This window comes from Mixophyes fleayi, chromosome 4 (genome assembly GCF_038048845.1).
Source record: "Mixophyes fleayi isolate aMixFle1 chromosome 4, aMixFle1.hap1, whole genome shotgun sequence".
Classification (NCBI taxonomy): domain Eukaryota; kingdom Metazoa; phylum Chordata; class Amphibia; order Anura; family Limnodynastidae; genus Mixophyes; species Mixophyes fleayi.
Genome location: NC_134405.1, coordinates 254,912,039 through 254,936,631, shown reverse-complemented (window position 1 = coordinate 254,936,631; position 24,593 = coordinate 254,912,039). Strand labels below are relative to the sequence as shown.

At 42.0% G+C, this 24,593-nt stretch overlaps 1 protein-coding gene across 2 annotated transcripts in view; it reads left to right on the top strand.

Moving 5' to 3' along the window:
* The window catches only part of STK32A (serine/threonine kinase 32A), a 204,781-nt gene that overhangs the window by 81,645 nt on the left and 98,543 nt on the right, over positions 1-24,593 (top strand). For both annotated transcript variants that reach the window (XM_075209654.1, XM_075209655.1), the window contains one exon: positions 4,977-5,150. In XM_075209654.1, coding sequence (XP_075065755.1) covers positions 4,977-5,150 — 174 coding nt within the window. The remainder of the gene's footprint in view (positions 1-4,976; positions 5,151-24,593) is intronic.

Below are 24,593 nucleotides of genomic sequence, written 5' to 3'. Positions count from 1 at the left end.
CTACCCAATCTCTGTAATATAATAGGGGTGTAATAAACTCTGTGTAATATAAAGAAATGATTTTGGCAAAATCTGGTACAGGATGCGGCGTTTTTGGCACTACCAAGTGCGAAATTCCAATCTTTCTCACTTAATGGAATAATTACACCTAGTGGTCCAGCGGCGCACGGAGGATTGTCGGGGGGGTTTCCCCCTGCCGACCCAGCGCTGTCCTATACAGCAGCCGCGGCGCTGTCTAAGAAGCATCTGCGGCGGTGCTGTATACAATACAGCACCGCCGCGGACGCTTCTTTGACAGCGCCGAGGCTGCTGTATAGGACAGTGGCCACTTAGTTAGCGCAGGGGGGGTTTCTAGAGACTCAGAAACCCCCCCCTGCGTGCGCCACTGTGGTATCTGCTCCTAATTTACTACCTCATCAAGGTTGTGGTAGCTCCAAATAGGTGCATCAGGGTCCCATTCCATGGCATTCATACACTTGTGCACCGTCTTCCATATTCAGAATGGCTTGATGTTGATGTAGTAGAGGGGCTGTACCTCTGTAGACCGTGGTTCCCAACAGGAACTGTAGAGGAAGACCCTATCTGCCACTGTAGGAAGGCACATAGGGTATCAATTGGAATAGCCCCTACCCATTCTTTCAGATGTGGAAATTGGGCAGCAACATAATAGGCTTTGAAATTGGGTAAAGCCAAGCCCCTTGCAGCTTGGGATTGGCAAAGCTTGTCAAGTCTTATCCAAGCTCTATTGTCCCCCCAGACCAGAGAGGAAAGGTACCTATTAATTTAAAGAAGATATGGCCAGGAATGTAAATTGGTGCATGGTGTAAGGGGTGGAGAAGCTTAGGTTGGATAATCATTTTTGACCAAATTAACCCTTCCTGACATGCATAGTAGAAGCTTCTTTCACGTGTGTAGTTTAACCTTAATAAAGTCAATGACGGAATCTATATTTAGAGTGATATAGTCTTGCACATTACTCAAAATCTATATCCCCAAGTTTTACAATTTTTGTGTCCACTGCAGCGGGTATACTGCCAATAGGTTGCTTAGAGAGTCATCCGCATCCTTTAAAAAAAAAAGGAGCATATTGTCTGTGAAAAGAGAAATTTTATCTAAAGCATTCACCACAGGCATACCATATATCCTGGGATGCTTCCTGATGACACAAGTCAAGGGTTCTACAGCAAAAACAAATAAGGCAGGAGAGAGTCTAGTGCCTCTCCCTAGAGTAAAGGGGCTGGAGATGTAACCATTTATGCACACTTGCTGGCTGCTGGAGCGGAATAAAGCCATTGTACTCTGCCTATGAATTTAGGGTCAAATGCTTCCAGAACATTCCAGAGAAAGCACCACTCCACCGAATCAAAGGGCTTGGCTGCATCAACTGACATATAAATGTTTGGTGCAAAGAATCCTGCCTTCCCCACTCCTCCACATATGTTGGTCATACTCCTAAAAAAGACACTGGTTTTGTTGTGTCTAAGAGCAGTCTCTAGCTCCCTTAGTTTCATTTACTCTTCCTTTTCATCATACCTGTCCATATTATTAATGCCCAGATAGATAATGACATCAATGTAAGCCTTCTATTTTTTCTGTTTTTCTAGCTACTCTCAAATCTATACCACTAACAATGGAATCCCCCAAGAGTAATTTCCTTATATTTAAAGTTTCTTACCTATCTACCTATACTTACCAGAAGCCCCAATCTCCTGTTGGTCTGTGTTACCTGTTTCACTTGTCCAATCTAACCCTGCAAGTGAAGCATATGCACTTAGTAAGGTCACAGATTGTAGGATGTGTGTATACTGCTCTTCAACTCTTATGCTCGCAGAGCCAACAATAGTCCAGTTAAAATGTCTTCTGCAGCTCTTTGAGGTAGTGGTGGCCTCCTGCATATCTCATTCTGGATTTTAGCTATCTTCTCTTGCAACAAAGAGAATCTCTTACAGAGTGGACACTACCTGAAATTCCAAAATGTCTTGTGGAAAACAACTATATATGTCTGTCTGTCTGTCTGTCTGTCTGTCTGTCTATCTGTCTACAATATTAGATGTCACTAAGGAGTTCATTGACCATACAAATGCTCAAAGCCACAAGACTTGGAGATGTGACGGGACTCTGATTATCCTTTCTTTTTTTTACAGTGATGTACATTATTCTTTAAAGTAGACAAGTTTCAGTTTAAAAGAAAAAAGGTATTTTACCTACAAAGAGACAGTTTACTATAGGGTACACCAGTGATGGGCAACAAGCAGCCCTCCCAGCCTCCACCTGCGTCCCTCAGCTACTTCCTGCATGGTCAGATTTGTTATAGCATGTTACACTTTTTTAAAATGCCTGCTGATATATTATCACAGATAGTTGTCAATTTGTATGATTAAATGTATTGTTTTAGCTTACTATTGAGATTTAGGATAATGTTTGTCCCTTTTGAAGGTTAGGTGATCACCTGTACAGTTGCCTATCATTGGTGTAGACAATCTATTAAAGAACCGGTGGGCAAGAGTATAATAGCATTTCAAACAGAAAACAAAGAGTATGAATAGATATTGACATTTTACAATTATTTCACTTTCATTTTTATGTATTGATTTGGTACATTTTGTATGCATTGGCTGTGGGATTTGCTACATTTCTAAACATTGTTTGGCAATATTTATAAAACAAATAAAGTATACATATTGCACTCAGTCCACTTTATTTATAAAATAAGATTAACAGACAACAATTGCCCTGTACCAGACAAAATCAATGATTACCAAAACCTTAAATGTTTGCTGACTACTGAAAACTTTTTAAATATGAAACAATATTAAGACTTTTCAATGAAACGTCTAACCTAGTATTTTTTGAGTCATAATTTCCCCTCCTCCCCTCTTGTTAGCATCACAATCTTTGTTTAATTGAAAACAATGAAAAAAAGGACACTGGATTTGCCTACTTTTGTGGAGCAGGGTTATTAAAATGAGATAAAGGTGTGGAGAAAGTGCATTTTTCGCAATGTTTTTTGCTTTTTGAAGGATAGATGACAATTTCCACTCTGCAAGACATTTGCATGTAGCTAACTGAACTAGAAAATATCTGAAATCATCATATATTTTTAATGGTGAGCACATCAAGTGCCCACAAACCTAAGTTTTCATCTAGTTAGCATCTCCAAATACCGGAAAGTTACCATAAAGCCTTGAAATGCAGAGGGTGGTCCAGATAGGCACAATAGTGCCAAAACAAAACCTGTTGGTATCAAAATCGATAGGCTCATAAACAGGTATTTTGACTATCATTATTGGACATCAATTGCTTTGAGGGGACACATACAGCATAAATGTGTGTTTATTGATGCAGACATCATTCGGTGAACATACACTACCTTTCCTTAGTTGTTTCAAGCAGATAAACCCTGAAATGTTGGTTACTCCAATAAAAATCGGCTAGGGCTGGAAAGACAATGTTTGAGTTTTCTATCAAGGCAGTAGATGCTTGTCTCCTGTCAAACTCTTATGGATGTGATTAATTTGAGGTGTGCAAATGTGTTTATTGTATCTCTGCTTGATTGGCATACCTGCTGAATATTTATTCATTGTTTATGCATAGGTCACGAGCCGCGGCGGCTTCAGGCACCACCGCGACTCGCTTCTGTCTGTGCCCCAGCACTTCCGCTAAGTCCCGGCCATTGCCAAGGCAACGGTCGGGACGCTCTCTGCTCCAGGGCTGCGTCCTGGCATCTAGTGCAGCCGGGCGCTTGCACAATACAGTTAGTTAGTGCACAGCTGGGCTGCCTTCCCTCTAATACACTGGTCAATTCTATTGGGCCACATCATATACATAAGGCAGGAAGAGGCAAACCCTCCCTGCCGGTTATAGTTCCTGCTTCAGTGCTCTAGCCTGCTCTCTGTGCTACCTGCTTGCCTTTTGTACTTGATTATTATTGCCGATCCTTGCCTGGATATCTGACTACGATTGATTACCTGTGCCCGTTGATCTTTTGTCTGGACTCTTACGCTGCTGTTTTGCCTGTGACCTCTGACCTCGGCTTTACTGGATACGCTGTCTGCTGCCGGCCCTCGACCCTCGCCTGGACCTCACTCTGCCTTCCTGGGTTCTCCCCAGCCGGTACACATCTCACCACCCTCTGTTTGTCTGCAGCCAAGTCTGTCCCCACCATTAGGGGCAACAGTGTACACCAGACTTTCGGAGTAGACTCCGGGTTTTGTTGTACTGGTTGGAGGGGTTCCTAACAGCATAATTTAAGTAATCAAACCTTCTAGTGCATAAGCATATAATAGAGGAATATTGGACTGTAAGCACTGAATCACAACAAGGATGTAGTTGTTCTTACATCCGGTGTAAGGCTGGGTTTCTACAGTACGGCTAGTGCACAGTTGCCAACTCCAGGATTTCTAATCTCCAGGAATTTCCCCAGATTTCAAAAACTTGTCCCTGGAGTTGTTTTGTACATATTTTTCACTACTGACAAATTGCACTGGAAATTTTCTCTTATTCTGTACTGTATATTGAATGCAAATGTTAGAATATACTTTTCTTTTGGGGACTTTATAAGTTAAGATGTATTGTAGATTGTAGTATTTAAAGTGCAAAAATATTACTTTATAACCAAGTTCAATAAACATGTCATGATTGTATTCCGTTGAGGCTTACCCGCACAGTACCCCATGTAATGTGCTTAGTTCCACCTACCAAACTGTAAAGTGTCCCTTTATTTTACAATGTTTGCAAGTATGTCGATGACATCAATTCGGGATAAGTCAGGCCCTGAGTGGAACACAGATTTTGGCAATGCAAGTTTTGAATCTTGCAATGAGTAGGGGAAAAGCAAAAGTGAGGTCTAGCTGTAGATAACTTGTTTTTGGAGAAAAGTTCAGCTTTAAATTAAAAGAACAACTTTCATTTTGATTTCCCATTTGAGGGGATTGACTCTGCTCAGTTTCTAAAGTCCTTTGATTGTTCTGTTATAGGTATTCATTTCAAGATGAAGAGGATATGTTTATGGTTGTAGATCTTCTCCTTGGTGGTGACCTGAGATATCATCTGCAGCAAAATGTACGTTTCACTGAAGCTTCTGTGAAGAACTTCATCTGTGAACTGGCCATGGCACTTGACTACTTGCAGAGCAAAAATATCATTCATCGGTGAGTCTATTTCCCTGAGATGTTGTGTTCATATATGTAATGTGTATATATAGGTCTTTTTGAAAGTGAAATGTATACTGTCAGTATATATCATATCTGCAGTATATGTACATGGCTATTTGCTCACACAGTAATATGACAGGGTTGTCACGATAAGGCAAAGCTCCAAGTAGGAAGTCAATCTCAATAAAATGGCAATAAAAACATCAGCCCCATACTTTTTAGGAAACCAATTTTTGTATGGTTATTTTGAACAAGGGATCACTCTGCAATATCGCTATAACTGCTGTAATGCATAGGTTGGTCTGTTAACTTGTCATATGTATTGGGCATCAGTGACGATGTATTTGTTCCATGTTATCAGTTACACACTTATTTATTATTTATTAGTCATTTTGCACCATTTGTATAACGTTCTAAAGTCTCTGGTTTATGTCATATGCTTTGGTTATTCAAAAACGTACAATGGCATATTGCTGGAGGGTACATATTTTCTTTTAATCCAGTGTAAAACAATATTATCTATCAATGATAATTATATGAGCAATGAGCCTTGATTTAGTACTACTGCCGTTTTTTTGTTTACTTTTAATTATTATATTTTAGGTAAGAATTTTATGAGAAAGGGACATTGTGGGAAAGAGGGAATTGGAAAACTCAAACTATCCTCTTATAATCCCTTTAACTACATTTGCTTGTATACCAATGTTTCTCTAACGTGGGAGATCATATCTAAACATATGCTTCAGCACACTAATTTATTTTTCTCTGCAAAAGAAGATAAAAAGTAAAAGAATAGAACTAGAGAAATAAGGGAACAAAATCACAGTGACGTCAAAGTAACACCCCAATGTGAAGAGCAACATGAAGGCTAAAGCTGGGTACACACTACACTGTTTTCGTCCATAAATCGGCTCAAACACACGACATACGACCGCTCGTTCAAAAGTCGGGTCAGTGTGTGCAGTGACACGATGGTCGAAAGTCTGCCCAAACGGACGATTATCGCCTCATTTGGTTAATATTTTCGTTCCAATCTCGTTTCCGCTGTGTAGTGTGTATAAACTTCCGACCGATCCACAACAGTGAGTACGAAATTACAGTCATTGCTCACAACAACATGGCTGTAAAAAGTCGCTAAAGGGATGTCCGCTCTTCCCTTTATCGTCCTAAACAAGGCTAGTGTGTATGCAGTCCATAGACCGAGCAATCGGACCATCGATCGCATGTAAAATCGCTCGGCATGAAAAGTTGGTCGAAATTTCTGTAGTGTGTACCCAGCTTAATTGTTGATTGTCTGATCAGATAATCCTTAGGATTCCACAATCACCTACCCGCAACAGTCATGCTTTAAATCCATAGTTTCAAATTGATTGAAGAGTACATTTTCCATCTCTTAGCAAGCTAAGCAGTTTTATTTCTATTTTGGTATGGCATTATCTGATGATAGCCCACAGACACAGAAGATATGTTTTATTGGCTTATCAGGCTTACTGATTCCAGAGTTTATGGTTTGGAGGTTTACACAAACTGGGGAATCCTCGTGAGATGAAGATTGCGGGAATGAAGCAGCTGTTGACAAAATTGATATTATTACTACTCAATTTTTATTATCATTCTTGCTATTGTTGTTCTCACAAACATAAACTGTCATTTTTCGTAAGCATAATTGTAGGTAATGTGAATCATATACAACCAAACAGTCCAGCAGAACATAAGCCTATTTTCTCCTTTTGGACCACATGTGGCCTCCTTTTTATGCTATTGCGGAGGGATTTTCAAGCCATGATGGCGTCCTTTGCAGAAGTACAATTGATTGCCCTTCATGGTGGATGTATTGGGACTTTCTGTATGTATAATGATCTCACTGCAATTGTGCACTGGATCCAGAACCAAAACAATATTTTATTTCTACCTGCAAGATATGAACTAAAAAAGGTGCCGATAGAACAAACTTAAATAAGCTAAAGCTTTTATACTGGCAAAAATTAATGTAGCCCGTAAAGTAGCAACTTTATACCCGTTGATCGCAGTGATAGAAAATGTATTTTTCGGATCCGTTTATGATTCTAATCTGATAAGTGGCTGTACCAGTGAAGGGCAATTCCTATGAGAATGCAAACGTTTTTTTCATTCTGTCCCCTGACTTAACTGCGCATGTGCCACTAACTTAGCAGTGGGCACTGTATCTCATTTGTGGTACAGTGCTCATAGACTTCAACTGCTAAGCTTTTTCGGAGCTTCAGCCTATTGTTAAATAGCCCCGATATGAATACTTGTCTTAATAATGCAGAAACTGATGTTTCTGCGTGATATAAGGCAAATAAATACTTGATAAATACGCCACGTAGTAATATCTACAGTCAGTTAGCCTGTCCTCTCTACCTAGACAATGGTTGCAACCCAGTGAGAAGTAGCAAGGTGTGGAAATTGAAGGGTCTGTTTATCAAAGTGTGAAAAGTTGTTTTGATGGCAAAGACAAAGGCTTGTTTTCACTTCTCCCTATGTGACCTATTCGCCAAATGGATTTTCACTGGACATAATCCAACTATTGCAGGCGAATGCAATAGCCACAAGTTTTATTATTCTATTATTTATAAGGTTCCACAGAGCTATTTACCAGGTATTGTGGTAATGAATAAGTTAACATTAACCAAAGGGAACCAGTGGAAAAATAATTTATTGCTGTATATTTTTAACTTATGCACAAGCCAGAAAGATATATTTTAAAATGAGATTTTAGGGGAGAGAGCACAGGCTTTTATGAATGGAATGGTCCTGTGCAAAAGAGTGGAGCATGAGGGTTTGCGGGAGGCAAAGCCTAACCAGCACCTAGAACCCATCAGAATTACGCTGGCCTTGCTGTGATATTCTGAGTGCAGATCCCCCACAAGTCGCGTGGAGCTTATAATCAAATTGCTATTACAGAAACACATATGCACATACTATAGGCACATGTTCAGCAATGTTCAGCGTCAGTCGAGTCAGAGGGATTATACATTCATATCCGTCCCTCTCCCTGTGTAGTTTACTATGTAATTCCCAACTACAAGCACACACGTGCATATACACCAAGCCCTGATGAAACAGAAGCAGGGGCGGGCTGGCAACATGCAGCCCGGGGGGCGCACAGGCGACCGCATCACATGGGACGCGATGCGGCCGCGTCATTGATGATGCGGCCGCATCGCGTGTCGTGATACGGCCGCCTGTGCGCTGACGCGGCCGCATCGCCTGACAAGTGATGCGACCACCTGGTTATATATGGGTAATATTGCAGCCGGGGGGGGGGTGCGGCCGGCTCTGGCAAGGGTTAGACTGAGCGGCCGGGGGGGGGAGAAAAAGGTTCAAATGTATAATGGTGACCTATGTAATAAAGACAGGTTTTTATGTTCCTTCACACTTCTGATTTATATAAGACATAAACTAAGGAGTGTTAGATAATACTGAACACAGTGAAATTAAATAAAGGTCTTACAACGATAGTAGACTGTACTCTATTTTTACTCTCTTTATTGTGTATTTACTCCCGGACCAATAGTCCCGTCTGCAAAAGTAGGCAGAGTGTGCTTTTCTGGGGGCATTACTAAAAACAAAATGTGGACATGCACTTATGTTAGCACAAAGTAGATAATAGGTACATTTGTGCAAATTAAAACGCTATTTCCTGGGTCATAAATGACCTCCACTGAAGGCACAATTGTATACACAAAGTTTTCTATTTTTGGTGAAATATCAATTTCACTACAAAATTTGTCTGTTTGTTTTTCAGAAGTAAAGAGCAGCTAACGCAAGGAAAGGGGCAGTGTAAGGCTTATGTCCAGAGTATTATGGCATTTGGCATTTTAGATAGGTACATTCTCATTTGTATCCCATGAAATTGAATTCAGCTGATTTGGAAATAGAACTGAAAATAATGTACTGTATGTCTCAGTGGTTAATATGGAAGTGATGGGAGGTGGGAGGTGGCCTAGCGTATGACAGTAGTCTTTTGTTTTCCTAGCAAACTGATTGGCTGGTGTGTAGGAAGTCGGCTGTTTATGCATAGATGTTATACCAAGTTTTGATGTTGGAGATATGTAATCAGGAATATTCAGATACAGTAATATTTAGTGCTCAGTATAGAATGCCCCACACACTCTTTATAGAACACAACGTTTTGATCAGAGATTTTCTAGTTAAATTTTAGATACTATTGGAAGTACTCATTGATTTTTCTTGCTAGCAAATATTGATTAAAGTGAAAAGGAAAATATGAAGTGCATAATCACTTTTTAGTAGATAACATTAATTGCAGTGAAAAGGCTTTTGAGACTTTTGTTTACTTGGCTGCTTGCTTAAGTCATCCATGCAAAAGCTAATGCTACATAAATGAATTGTTTATCTGTAAATGATATAGAGATTAGACCATATCAGTGATTTCCAGGCTGGTACAATTATACAGGTGTCAATGTCATGGTTTAGGTTGAAGTATAGAGTGACTGCTGATTAAATGCTCTCCAGCTTAAAGCACATTCCAAGGATAAAATTGTAAAACTGTAAATTGTCACTGTAAACTGCCATTGTTTCAGCAGCCATATCCATACTTGGTTAAAGGTCTCATTTTAATCATGGATGAACAAATGAGAGAGATTAATTTAGCATACTTTTACATGTTTCAATTAGATGTGTTTAAAATTTCTACAAACTTCACTGAAATCTTTGCCTCGTTCCAAATTTTGGAATTTAGCCTTAAAAATTCCTAGTCCTACCCCCAACTATGCCACACAGCAGAATTAATTGACCAATTTGTTATCCCAGCTATGTTTATAGACTGTAAGTTCTGTGATAAGCGAAATTGCAAATATAGTGTGGAACAACAGTGTGCAGAATGGTGGCGCAAATTCAGAATGCCCTGAAAATCTGTTCTCCCAAAATGTTGCTTCAATTTTTGGGCCACAGTTGAATATATTGCATTTTGATAATGGCCATTAACATTCCATTATTTCTGAAACTTACTAAAAAGTACAAGTGGTTGTGTTATTATTATATTATTATGCACCATGCTTTTCTGGTTGTGTTATCACCAACAAAGCATCATCTGGTGAACTACAGAACAAATGGTGCCATTTGTGTTTACTTGAAAAAGGAAGAATTGACTGCACCAAGTATACCACTAAACCTCCTCCAATTATACAAATCTTTCTTCCGTAAATATGGTATAAATAACTAATGAGGAGGGGTGCACCCGATCATAAAGTTTGGTAACCTTTATTGTCAAACAAGAAAGAAGAAAAAATGATCGAATGGGGCACTCATTAATGGGTATAAACATATATATTGTTATTATATTAATATGTAAAGTATTAGTAAAATAAATTTTTATTGATATCAAATTAAAAACTGTTGTCTAGAAGCAAAATATTAAAAGATGATGATTGACACATACAATGATATAAACACAAATTCAGTTAAGATAGACAATTATTAATTGTCTAGCCGCGGGGCTACTCTTGTATCATTTGACTCATTTGTATTAATTGTATCATAGGTCCACCTTATTGAATAATACTAAACTCCAGACTTTACTCATTATAGTTCCTCTATTATCCTGATGAAAGGACCTCTTTACAATATATTCTCAATAGATAAATCCAGCAGTAGGTTATATAAATTCTAATTTGCCCTCAAAATACCTTAAGGGTGATAGTGGTTTCAACAGGCTTATATTAATCCATTTATGGGGTTAAGTATCCTGTCCAGAGCTGGATTAAGGCTTCGGGGGGCCCGGGGCATTTAAGACAGGGGGGCCCCTAAGATCTAAAATTAAGGGCATAGTGACACATCCTACATTACATCACCTACAGCCCACAGTATGACACTTACAGCTCTCCCAGTGGGCTCGCTTAGGTTGTCTGCATAAGAAAAATCATTGCTTCCACAAACTAAAATACTGTACTTTAAAACAATCATCAAAACACCACATTAAAATGGGTATTGACACCACACATTAAAACTAGCAATGATATCACACATTAAAAATACCATTGATAATGTACACTAAAACTAGCAATGATACCGCACGCTAAAACTAGCAATGATACCGCACTTTAAAAATAAAATTTATAATGCACATTAAAACTAGCAATTATACCGCAAATTAAAATACCATTGATAATGCATCACTGGGCATGGCCAGGCCACCCTCCTACAGACAAAAAAAATGCATTGTTGTGTGCACCATTGAACGGTCACCAAAAATTGGGATTGTCCCACTAGAATCACAACATTTCACAGACTTTGCTGCTCTCTCCTACCTGTTCTTCTCACTTTCACCACCTGTTCTGCAGGTTTCTTTAGTTGCGGCTTGTCTGGATCCTGGAATGTTAGGGGCCCTATTTGGGGAAAAAAAATGGGTACATTTAGAAAATTACAGCCACCCCCGGCGTTAAATCAGTACCACCCATGATTAATAATTAGGCCTTCCTCCAGCCCCAGCATTAAAATAATAGTATTCACATTTAATAAATAAACCTATTTCCCTCCCTACAAACAGCACCAGCAATAAATTAATAGTATTTACATTTCAGAAATATACCTATTTCCCGCAACCGTCACTGCCATTAAATAATTCATAGGCACATTTAATAAAGGGACCTCATTCTCCCCAAACCACCCTATCTTAAATTAATTGTCCCCACTATTGTGTCTCCCCCCCTTTTTCCTCATGCTGTGTCTCTCACCCTTTTTTCTTATACTGTGCCTTTCTCCCCCCTTTTTTCTCATGCTGTGCCTCTCCCCCTTTTTCCTTACTGTGCCTCTCTTCTCCCCCTTTTTCCCCATAGTGTGCCTCTCCTCTCCCCCTTTTTCCTCCATACTGTGCCTCTCTTCTCCCCCTTTTTCCCCCATAGTGTGCCTCTCCTCTCCCCCTTTTTCCTCCATAGTGTGCCTCTCTTCTCCCCCTTTTTCCTCCTTACTGTGCCTCTCTTCTCCCCCTTTTTCCTCCATACTGTGCCTCTCTTCTCCCCCTTTTTCCTCCATACTGTGCCTCTTCTCCCCCTTTTACCTCCATACTGTGCCTCTCTTCTCCCCCTTTTTCCTTCATACTGTGCCTTTCTTCTCCCCCTTTTTCCTCCATACTGTGCCTCTTCTCCCCCTTTTACCTCCATACTGTGCCTCTCTTCTCCCCCTTTTTCCTTCATACTGTGCCTTTCTTCTCCCCCTTTTACCTCCATACTGTGCCTCTCTTCTCCCCTTTTACCTCCATACTGTGCCTCTCTTCTCCCCCTTTTACCTCCATACTGTGCCTCTCTTCTCCCCCTTTTACCTCCATACTGTGCCTCTCTTCTCCCCCTTTTTCCTTCATACTGTGCCTTTTTTCTCCCCCTTTTACCTCCATACTGTGCCTCTCTTCTCCCCCTTTTTCCTTCATACTGTGCCTTTCTTCTCCCCCTTTTACCTCCATACTGTGCCTCTCTTCTCCCCCTTTTACCTCCATACTGTGCCTCTCTTCTCCCCCTTTTACCTCCATACTGTGCCTCTCTTCTCCCCCTTTTACCTCCATACTGTGCCTCTCTTCTCCCCCTTTTACATCCATACTGTGCCTCTCTTCTCCCCCTTTTACCTCCATACTGTGCCTCTCTTCTCCCCCTTTTACCTCCATACTGTGCCTCTCTTCTCCCCCTTTTTCCTCCATACTGTGCCTCTCTTCTCCCCCTTTTTCCTCCATACTGTGCCTCTTCTCCCCCTTTTACCTCCATACTGTGCCTCTCTTCTCCCCCTTTTTCCTTCATACTGTGCCTTTCTTCTCCCCCTTTTACCTCCATACTGTGCCTCTCTTCTCCCCCTTTTACCTCCATACTGTGCCTCTCTTCTCCCCCTTTTACCTCCATACTGTGCCTCTCTTCTCCCCCTTTTACCTCCATACTGTGCCTCTCTTCTCCCCCTTTTACCTCCATACTGTGCCTCTCTTCTCCCCCTTTTACCTCCATACTGTGCCTCTCTTCTCCCCCTTTTACCTCCATACTGTGCCTCTCTTCGTTATTCCCTTTTTTTTTTACTTACCTTTCTGTTAGCTTCATTCTTCTCCTCTCTTCTGTCTTCTTTTTTCTTTCCTGGTCCTCTCCGCGATGTTCCTCACTGAAGGACAGGCGTGACTTGATGACGTCACGCCTGTCATTCAGTATCAACAGTGCAGAGAGGAGGGAGGAGGAGGGACGCCAGCGCCGCGGTGAGGTGAGTAGTGTATCTTTTTTTTTTTTTTTACTACCCGGCTCCCCCCACCAACGAAGGGAGCCCCGAACCCCCCCCCTCCCGCCGGCGCCGCCACCGCCGCCGCTGGCGCCATTAAAAAAAAAGCGTTCAATTTTTTTTAAAAAAAATCAGTAGAAGTTATGCGCGTGGCGGCGGGGTCCCTCGGAGAGAGGGGGGCCCGGGACACGTGCCCCCTGTGCCCCCCCCCCTTAATCCGGCAATGATCCTGTCATATAAGATTCAATGACTCCCAATATATGGGGATAGTTAGATATGATTGCCTTAGGTTGTATAATAAATATCCCTCCAAATTGGGCTTCCTGTGTTCAACAATGAGGATTCTGATTCTTTCCTCCACTCAATTGTTAGGATTTCGCTACCTATTCCAGCGCTATTGAACCCCCTATGAACATGAATCACTACTGCTAACTGCTTATTGATAATGTCTATCTTGTTTGAAGAGGTAGAGATTAGATCTGAGTTCTAGGAGTTTAGTGAGTACCGAGCGCGGCGTCCGCCGAGGCGCGTTTCGCTAGTAGCTTTAACGAGGCAAGGGCCACCACTTAGCTTGTTCACTTTTCCCAGAATAGTATAATGTTACACTGCTCTGGAGGTTTCTTAGTCACTTGGTCACTGCTTCTGACAAATGTTTTTTAAGTTCTCTCTCCCACGTTTACAAGGGAATTGAATTAACCATGAGGTGCTGTGATGTGTCTCCAGAACAGTCAGCGGAGACAGATAGCCTCAAGAGTTTTTTCTCAAATCACCACTCATTTTCCCATGAGTCCAATAGAGCAGAAAATGAGTGAAGATTCTGTACCGTATTGGCTGGCAATGTAATCTGGCAGAAATCGTTCTCGATGTCCAGCAACACATCGGGGCTAACTTAATTCCAGCCTTAAACTGTGAGTTTGTCCAAATGGTCTGGAATGAAAGGTATGTTCCATATGCTAGATCAGTGGTTCCCAACCTTTTTCGACTTGTGTACCCCTTTTGAACCCGTTTCTATAAATTGTACCCCTTGTTTTTAAAAATAGTTGATTTTAAATACTGACACTTTTGTTCACTTCCTGTCTTAATGTAAAAAAAAGTTACTACATTAAAAGTACAAACCATTGATTTATTTTTACAATATTCATAACACAAGTATTTCACAAACTTTTCATTTATTATTAATAATAATATTTATTTGTCTTTCCTGAAAAGTCTAATAACTATTATACAGATCACTAGCCGATTGAAACATTGTTAGTGAGATCAGCCATCCTTCATGCCTCATCCCTCATGTCAGGCATCCCTCATCCCTCATGTCTCAGGCATCCCTCATGTCTCAGGCATCCCTCATCCCTCATGTCTCAGCCATCCTTTATGCCTCATCCCTCATGTCAGGCATCCCTCATCCCTCATGTCTCAGGCATCCCTCATGTCTCAGGCATCCCTCATCCCTCATGTCTCAGCCATCCCTCATGCCTCATCCCTCATGTCTCAGTCATCCTTCATGCCTCATCCCTCATGTCTCAGGCATCCTTCATGCCTCATCCCTCATGTCTCAGCCATCCTTCATCCCTCATGTCTCAGCCATCCTTCATGCCTCATCCCTCATGTCTCAGCCATCCTTCATGCCTCATCCCTCCTGTCTCAGCCATCCTTCATGCCTCATCCCTCCTGTCTCAGCCATCCTTCATGCCTCATCCCTCCTGTCTCAGCCATCCTTCATGCCTCATCCCTCCTGTCTCAGCCATCCTTCATGCCTCATCCCTCCTGTCTCATCCATCCTTCATGCCTCATCTCTCCTGTCTCAGCCATCCTTCATGCCTCATCCCTCCTGTCTCAGCCATCCTTCATGCCTCATCCCTCCTGTCTCAGCCATCCTTCATGCCTCATCCCTCCTGTCTCAGCCATCCTTCATGCCTCATCCCTCCTGTCTCAGCCATCCTTCATGCCTCATCCCTCCTGTCTCAGCCATCCTTCATTCCTCATCCCTCCTGTCTCAGCCATCCTTCATGCCTCATGCCTCCTGTCTCAGCCATCCCTCAAGCCTCCTGTCTCAGCCATCCCTCACGCCTCCTGTCTCAGCCATCCCTCACGCCTCCTGTCTCAGCCATCCCACATGCCTCTCCCCTCATATCTCAGGCATCCTTCATGCCTCATCCCTCATGTCTCAGGCATCCTTCATGCCTCATCCCTCATGTCTCAGGCATCCTTCCTGCCTCATCCCTCATGTCTCAGGCATCCTTCCTGCCTCATCCCTCATGTCTCAGGCATCCCTCATCCCTCATGTCTCAGCCATCCCTCACTCCTCCTGTCTCAGCCATCCCTCCCGCCTCCTGTCTCAGCCATCCCTCCCGCTTCCTGTCTCAGCCATCCCTCCCGCCTCCTGTCTCAGCCATCCCTCACGCCTCCTGTCTCAGCCATCCCTCACGCCTCCTGTCTCAGCCATCCCTCACGCCTCCTGTCTCAGCCATCCCGCACGCCTCCTGTCTCAGCCATCCCTCACGCCTCCTGTCTCAGCCTCCCTCACGCCTCCTGTCTCAGCCATCCCGCACGCCTCCTGTCTCAGCCATCCCTCACGCCTCCTGTCCAGGCCCGGCGCTCCCATTAGGCAAGGTTAGGCAATTGCCTAGGGCGCCGGGCTCTGCAGGGCGCCTCGAAATAAAAAAAAAATGGAAATCCACGGGGAGGAGAGGAGGGAAGGGGCTATTGAATCTTACCTGCATGAAGCTGCTCCTCTTTGCTCTGTCTTCTCCCCTCCGCTCACTGACAGTGACAGGCCGTGATGATGTCATCATCACGGCCCGACAGTGTCTGTGAGTGGAGGGGAGAAGACAGAGCAGAGAGGAGCAGCTTCATGCAGGTAAGTTAAAGAAAGACATGGGGAGGGGTGGGGAGGGGAGCTGAGGGGAGGGAAGCGCAGCGGCGATTTTTAAAGGGGGGGGCGGCGATTTTCACACTGTGCCTAGGGCGCCAAGGACCCTAGCACCGGCGCTGCTCCTGTCTCAGCCATCCCTCACGCCTCCTGTCTCAGCCATCCCGCACGCCTCCTGTCTCAGCCATCCCTCACGCCTCCTGTCCAGGCCCGGCGCTCCCATTAGGCAAGGTTAGGCAATTGCCTAGGGCGCCGGGCTCTGCAGGGCGCCTCGAAATAAAAAAAAACGGAAATCCACGGGGAGGAGAGGAGGGAAGGGGCTATTGAATCTTACCTGCATGAAGTTGCTCCTCTCTGCTCTGTCTTCTCCCCTCCGCTCACTGACAGTGACAGGCCGTGATGATGTCATCATCACGGCCCGACAGTGTCTGTGAGTGGAGGGGAGAAGACAGAGCAGAGAGGAGCAGCTTCATGCAGGTAAGTTAAAGAAAGACATGGGGAGGGGTGGGGAGGGGAGCTGAGGGGAGGGAAGCGCAGCGGCGATTTTTAAAGGGGGGGGGCGGCGATTTTCACACTGTGCCTAGGGCGCCAAGGACCCTAGCACCGGCGCTGCTCCTGTCTCAGCCATCCCTCACGCCTCCTGTCTCAGCCATCCCTCATTCCTCTCCCTTCATCCGTTTATGTTGAAATGATAGGCTGTGCGCTTTACTTACCTACTCAACAATGGCTACTGCGTCCTTTGTGCAGCTCCTCTGGGTGGCTGGACGTTGGCAGCTCCTCCTCCATGGGCGGTTCATTCATGATCCCACATGACCTCACATGACTAAACGGCCACAGCTTAACAGCACAGGTGCAGAGAGCTACAGCCTTTTCTCGGCTCTCTGTGTTTAGAAAAAGTTTAGACCAAGTCACTAGATGTTCACAGCCCTAATAACAGAGTGGACAGGGCCAGTCCGACTCCATTAGTTATTATTTTTGCCGTACCTCTGAATCGCCCTGCACGTACCCCGGGTGTACGCATACCACCGGTTCGGAACCACTGTGCTAGATGGTGGCTCGGTGATATGGTATTGGACCATATATTATTCATGTTGTATAGAAATATATTACAAGAAAAATATAAATGAAAATATAAGATTTATTAGACATGTGACATGGTATCATTCCCTGTAAATCAGTATTATGCTACAGCTTCATTCCGTTTGCCCCAGACATGCCCAAATTATAGTATTTGTTATTTAAATGAAAGGTAACTGCACTGGCTGATGGACTACAGATGTGATTCTCATTATCCCTGCCATGTTGTACAATTTACATTCATGTAAACATGTTTGTTGGATTCCTCTTATGAGTTAAATGCTGTACATCTGTTCTGAACTGCTATAGGATTCTCCATCAGCCTAGTCACTGTGCGTTTTTTTCAGCACCCCCTGGGTGAGAGCATAATTACAGACTATTAAAGATGTTCATTTACAAGAGATGTTTCATCATGTTGCATGGGATAGATTGACTTATTCTTCTAGTGTTTAGGCCCATCGTCCTCCCCTGTGAGTTTTCCAAACTCACCAATCAGTTCATTCCTTTTATAGTGTATTTATTTCATTTTATTAGGAGATTACATGTTCAATGTGGCTCATATTTTGTGTTTTATTCTGTTTGTTTTTTTTGTCATTAGACCATATTTTTTTAAATCCTTTTACAAAGATATCATTCACAAATCCACAAGAAATTCTGTTATTGTGATTCTGTTATACCGTGATCCAATTAATGTTAGTGTTCAGACAAGTGTGTTAAAAGATAACTAGACTTTGAGAGAGAACCTTTTATATTATGAGGTGCCCCATAATTCTTAAGGGGGGCCCTGCCTGTGCCTGTTCAATTTTGTGAGCATTTTTTTTTTTATATCCACTCTATGCTCCAAACCCACATGACAAAAAGTGTTACACTCATCTTAGCTCTTGCTGTAATTGTGTTAGGCATAAATGGGCAGCTATCCATGTGAAAATGCAAGTAAATGAACAGGGGAGTGCTGGCAACTTTTGGCTTGGGGACCAAACACAAACAAGCAGGCAGGACAAAAAAAACATGCGGCCATGGTTTATTTCATGTGGGTGTGGCTATATACAGCTGATGACTATTCTAGTGACCCCTAAACAATACATGACCTCTTCTAGTGACCTATATACAATAGGCAGCTTTCTAGTGATCAAAGTACACTACAGGGAGCATTATAATGACCTGTAAACACTACAGAGAGCATTCTTTGGCTTCTGCTGAAGTCGTGCACATTTACTGGAGTGATACTTTCGGCAGCCCTGTGATAACTTCCCCAAATCTCTATTTCCTTAATTATACAGACCCCTGATTTCTGTTGGCAAACCTTTGCTAATGATAAAATGCAGAGATCTATGGTGGCTTTATAATGCAGTCCCCCATTCTCTATTGGTGATAAAATACAGATATCTGATGACTAACCCAAATGACCCTTTCTGCGGTTCCACACTATCTCTCGGCAAGCTGGAGAGGAACTTTAACATCTTCCTGCACTCTGGTGGATTGTTCCATACATTCCCCAGTCGGTGTATAGAGACCTCCCTCAACTTTGATCAAAGACCTGCGGCATATCCCGGTCAGCGTGCTAGGAGCCATCTACTAGCTATGACAGAAGTGCTTGTATACACATGGCACTTATTATGAATGTATGGTTTTTTTTTAAAGCTATTTCTATTTAGTGGCCTGGTGACCACAGCTTTAGATTTCTTGGAACAGGGTTTATTGAGCCCTGTAGAGAGCAACATATTTGAGCATATTTAATAAAATTGTAATTTGGTTCGCTTTTATGTTTGTACTCTGTACCAGGACTGCCATCAGAAACTGTGGGCCCCAGTACTTATTAATCTGGCAGCCCCCCTCTCCCCATACATATCTCCTCCTTCTTTGCTGTACATGCGCCCCCTCTCCCTCATCACAGTACATTCCCCCACTCCCTCATCACAGTGCCTGCCCCCCCCTCATCACAGTAAATGCTCTGTTCCCCTCCTCATCACAGTAAATCTTCCCCTTTCCCCCTATGCCATCCCTTCACAGTAAATGTTCCCCTCTCCCCTTGTCCCACCCCATCCCAGTGAATGTCCCCCTCTCTCCTCCCCCCATCCCAGTAAATGTCCTCTCCTCTCCCCTCATCACTGTAAATGTTCCAGTCCCCCCATCAAAGTAAATGTTCCCCTCTCCCCACCCCCCATCCCATCACAGTAAATATTCCCCTCTTCCCCCATTACATCAATATCTTCCTATTATTACTTTCATATGACGGAAGACTGACTAAATGTAGCAGACTGTTTATTACTTTGTGTGCTTTCTCTTCCCTCTAACTACAGCAGAGGTGCACAACCTTTTGTTGTCCAAGAACCTCATTGGACTGCAATATAACTTAACTTTCATAAAATAAATGTGTGTGTGTGTGTGTATATGTATGTGTGTATGTGTATGTGTGTGTGTATATATATATATATATATATATATATATATACATATATATATACATACATATATATATAACACATCACAAAGGCGTAGCGATGCCTATTTGATATGGACACACCCCTAATGTGATGTGACCTCATCCCCTTTCGAAAGAAGCATGGTTGTGTTCCGACTCGGTAAGTTTGATGTACTGCAAGGTAAAAAGATTTGACTACATAGGTGAGTGTGTGGTTAAGGGAAGACATAACCTAATTAGGAGTGTGATTGCCATATTTTGAATAAAATATCCTGCACAGGCCCAGAAACTAATCAAACGCCAGAGAAAGTAGCAACGTCCAATTCATCTTTTGAGTGCAAACAACAGCCTATGATTTCAGGAGCAAAGCGGGGAGGGGAATAGGCTTATGCACGTAGTCAATGTACAGTAAGGGTTGTAAAGTTGAGCGCACGCATCAACATCCGATTGAAGCTTTGGGCATCTCAAAGGTAATTGTTTTTCTGTCCTGTAACTTGCACCAACTACAGGTCTGGTGTAGGTGCCGATTACTAGTGGATGATGACAGCTGCGTGTACATGCTAGCACATGTGGTTTCATTCAGGAGCAACTGTAAAAAATGCATTTATGTACAGTAGACATTCATAACCTCATCACCATCAAATTGTTTGTCAAAATGACTATTTGATTAATAGGTGGCATTAATTGAATTTTTTTTTTTACTGTGCGTTAGTTTGTGACTTTATATTCCACAAATGTACTGGACATATCCTGCAGTGTCTTGTCTGTTAGAGCAGAGCGTACGTACACCCATATTCATCATTAGATCAGCTCCCTGTTGAATGCGGAAGTGCGTATGCCCAATATACGTAACAGGTTTGTTTTGCATTGTTTAAAGAATCTGGCCCAAGGTGTTTTAGAACACTACAATTTTTCGACCAGGATCTGCAACGTTCTAAAGTGAGGTTGCACTCAGTAGAACATTAAAGTGAATAGGCACTGGGGTCATGGGTCCGATTACAACCAAATTTGCTCCGGTTTACTCCCACACTCCAGAAATAAACTGGCAGGTTAATTGGCTTGTTACAAAAAATATTCCCTATATTGTGTGTTTGCGTGTGTGTGTGTGTGTGTACAATTGTCTGGCACTAAAGAATCTGTGGTGTCTTTTAAATAAATAAATAAATAATAATAGATGCTGTTCAGTCATTGCACCAGAGTGAGTTTACTATTAAATAGCTACATCCTGTATTTTGCCATGGAACAATTCTAGTATAACAAGGGAGCAGTATTCCCAGGAGCAGGATACTGCTGCATTCTAAAGCGAGTAGCTTTAGAATGCAGCAGTATCCTGGCCAGAAAAGTGCAGTGTTCTAAAGCGCCTGCCTAACTTTCGGTGAGTGGAGATGGAGCATAGGATTTCTACTCCATTCTGGTCCCATTGTAAGTACCAGTTTATCATTTGTATGTGATTTATTACAGTGTTCAGTAGATTTGTACTCTTATAATCGATACAAACATGAAAGTGTTATACAATTTATGAATGAAACAAATGTGCCAGCAATAAAATGGTTCATAGCAACTAAATAATATAAACAATAATTAAATTAGATATAAGTATATACTATTATCTAGCTAAATTCCTTAAAATGTGATAAGAACATAAAATATGCTATCACAAATTGTACTCTTAGTAAATAAAGCCTTCCATTTTTTTTATTGACAGATACTATAAATACATGTTAGTGACCCTGAGAAGTTTGATCATATTTCAAACTGGTTTGAAGTATTCGAGCATTTAACCCCTTATTTACTTTCGATGCATATACCTGCTAGCTGGCCAAAAGCAGAAAATGTAGCATCTAAAATAATCCTCCTATCTGCATGATCCAATTTTTAAAACTAGAAGTCAGCTTGCACAGTCAGTGTTTATATAATCCAAATGAGACACAATTTATAATCAAAATAACTAATGAGCAGACATGAGCACGTAAACGACATCCTACGAGTTTCTTTGGTCACTTGTAAGTTCATCAGAAGTATATAAATAGATTGTTTATACAGGTATGGTATCTCTTATCTGGAAGGCTTTGATTTTAGGGTTTTCAATCTAAGGATTGTTTTAATTATAATTGATATTATAATTGATATTTAGAGCCTGTATTTACATATAGTATGCAGCTGAGAACAGCATCTTATTGTTCTGTTAACTGTAATTTTATTTAAAAGGTGCTACAGTTTGCTTGCTGCATTGTCCTTTATTCAGATTACTGAGAGGAAGTCTACTGTGTATAGAAATATCACAGCCACATGATCACAATTTTATCTCCAGTATCAGTTTTGATAACATTCTGAATATTATTAGAATGTTTTAATAGATTTCAAGTCATATTTTATGTTTAATGCCTCTTTAAACCATACCTTTTTAATAATGTAAACTTGGTTTGCTAAGTCTGAAATGTCATATACGTTGAATATCAGCAAATTTATGAAAGTGCGAAAATCCCTATACATCAAGGGGTCTATATCATAAAGCAAAGAATTAGACTGCAAAGCGCAGGCAGGTCATGTATCGGAGATGGCAGAAGTACAGTGTATTGTGCTCCACATGCTCTCTCTCCTTCCTCTGTGGGCTCCAGCTGTGAAATGGTGGGTAGGTAGGATAATCATTTGGCCAAAATGTCCATAAGAAGTGTATTATATTGTGACAGAAGCACTGGGCAAGTGGTGAGAGAGATGCTGGCAGAGGTATATGTCTCAGGCTTTCTGTCTTGTATGTTTTAAAACCCCAGGGAGATTGGTTTGTGTGGGAGGAAGCTTCCGAAAGAGTTTGTTTAGCTTTAGAAAAAGTTGGTGTGACGAAACGAGTGTGATAACCCTGTGACCATTCTGTTTCTCGTTTCTCACATAATGTGGATTATAGCAAGTACTTTTTATAGCCCTTGCTTTTATTCCCCAGCTCACCAGACTACAACTGCATTGTCCAATTACATGTGGTTAAGGGGACATTGTAGTTCAGTGTAAATATGTATATTGTGTATTATATATTGATGACTTGCAGTAAGGTTATTCATTGTCTTTAAAGTGAAGCCAGGGAGAATATGGGTAGGGATCAGGTTGCCAGGTGCTGGAGTGGGAAAACTAATTAGTGTCCATTGTTCTCACCAGGCTAGTCCAGACAGGCCATCTAACAGGGGAGGTTCTGTGGAAGGACAGCTCATCTTCACTCCCCTCTCCAACACCCCCCCCCCCCCCAGTCCAGCACTGACCAATGGCTAAGGAGAATAGACCCAGGAGTTTACAGAGGGAGGGGAAAGACTGTGGAAATTAGACCCAAGATATATGGAGCCACTCCAAGGGGGGAGGGGGTATTCATTCTGGGATTTCATTCATGAAGAGTGCAAGATCTAGTTTTGAGTTGTCATTCTCTAACTAGAGTCTATATATGCAGCTAAGAGAGATCCATGGGTCGTGAAGTCTGGACAGCCAGGTGACTCCTTAAGCTATTGGGGTAAGGGACAGATGAGATGGTAAACTTGCCTGGCATTTATTTACTGTGTGTACATAATATTCTAGTGTTGTTTCTATGACAATACATATACTGTTGTACTTTTGAAACTGCATTTGTCTGAGTGACTATAGGAATCTCAGAATGTACTGGGTAGACTTCCCTGGCATAGGAAGGCACCCGTGGGTGGCCAGCCAGCGTGAAGTGGGTAGCATTGGGCAAGAAAACCCGGTATCTTCACAGCTGGTAACGGTCCCTGGAGAGAGAATAGTAGTCTCCATGCCTAAGGCCTAATTTGGGTTTTCTAGCCAACTCGTAAATTGCTGGTAATCAGGAGCTGCGCCTGCAAGGTGCTGATAAAAAGCTCTTAGGCTGTTTTCTAACACTCTCTCAGACCTGGGGAGGGTGTTGGATGCCTCCTGAGAGACACTGGAAAAGATGTTTAGCAAGTCCTGTGGTGTGTGTGTGTGTGTGTGTGTGTGTGTGTGTGTGTGTGTGTGTGTGTGTGTGTGTATATATATATATATATATATATATATATATATATATATATATATATATATGTGTGTGTGTGTACATGCAAAGTGAATGAACAGAAGAGAAATCTAAATCAAATTAATATTTGGTGTGACCACTCTTGGCTTTCAAAACAGCATCAATTCTGCTACTTACACACAGATTTTATAGGATTATAGTCAAGTGTATGATCAACCATTCATGTCAAACAGGTGATAATGATCATCATTTTCATATGTAGGTTGAAACACAGTCATTAACTGAAACTGAAACAGTTGTGTTGGAGGTTTAAAAATGGGTGAGGAACAGCCAAACTCTGCTGTAAAGGTGAGGTTGTGAAAGTCAGTTTCATGTCACAGGCCATACACCATAGCAAGACTGAGCACAGGAACAAGAAACAAGGTAGTTATACTGCATCAGCATGGTCTCTCCCATGCAAAGATCTCAAAGCAGACTGTGGTTTCAAGATGTGCTGTTCAAGCTCTTTTGAAGAAGCACAAAGAATCCGGCAACATTGAGGACCATAGACACAGTGGTCAGCCAAGTAAACTTGGTGTATCAGATAAAAGACACATTGTGACAATTATGTATTAATGATAGTTGTTTTTCCTTGAATTTTCATGTATGACAATGTGTATATTGTATGTAACCTTTCCAAAGTGTGTTTTGCTGAATGACATTAGTTTGACCTATGCAAGAGTCTTTTGAAAGTAACCAGGTCAGAAAGATAATATCTTTGAGGCATAATAAAGTTTTTGTATATATTCTGACCAGCCAGAACAGCAGAGGTGAGAAGTCCTGCCCTTTGTAGTTCCAGACCTATTTTAGGACATTGATAACTCC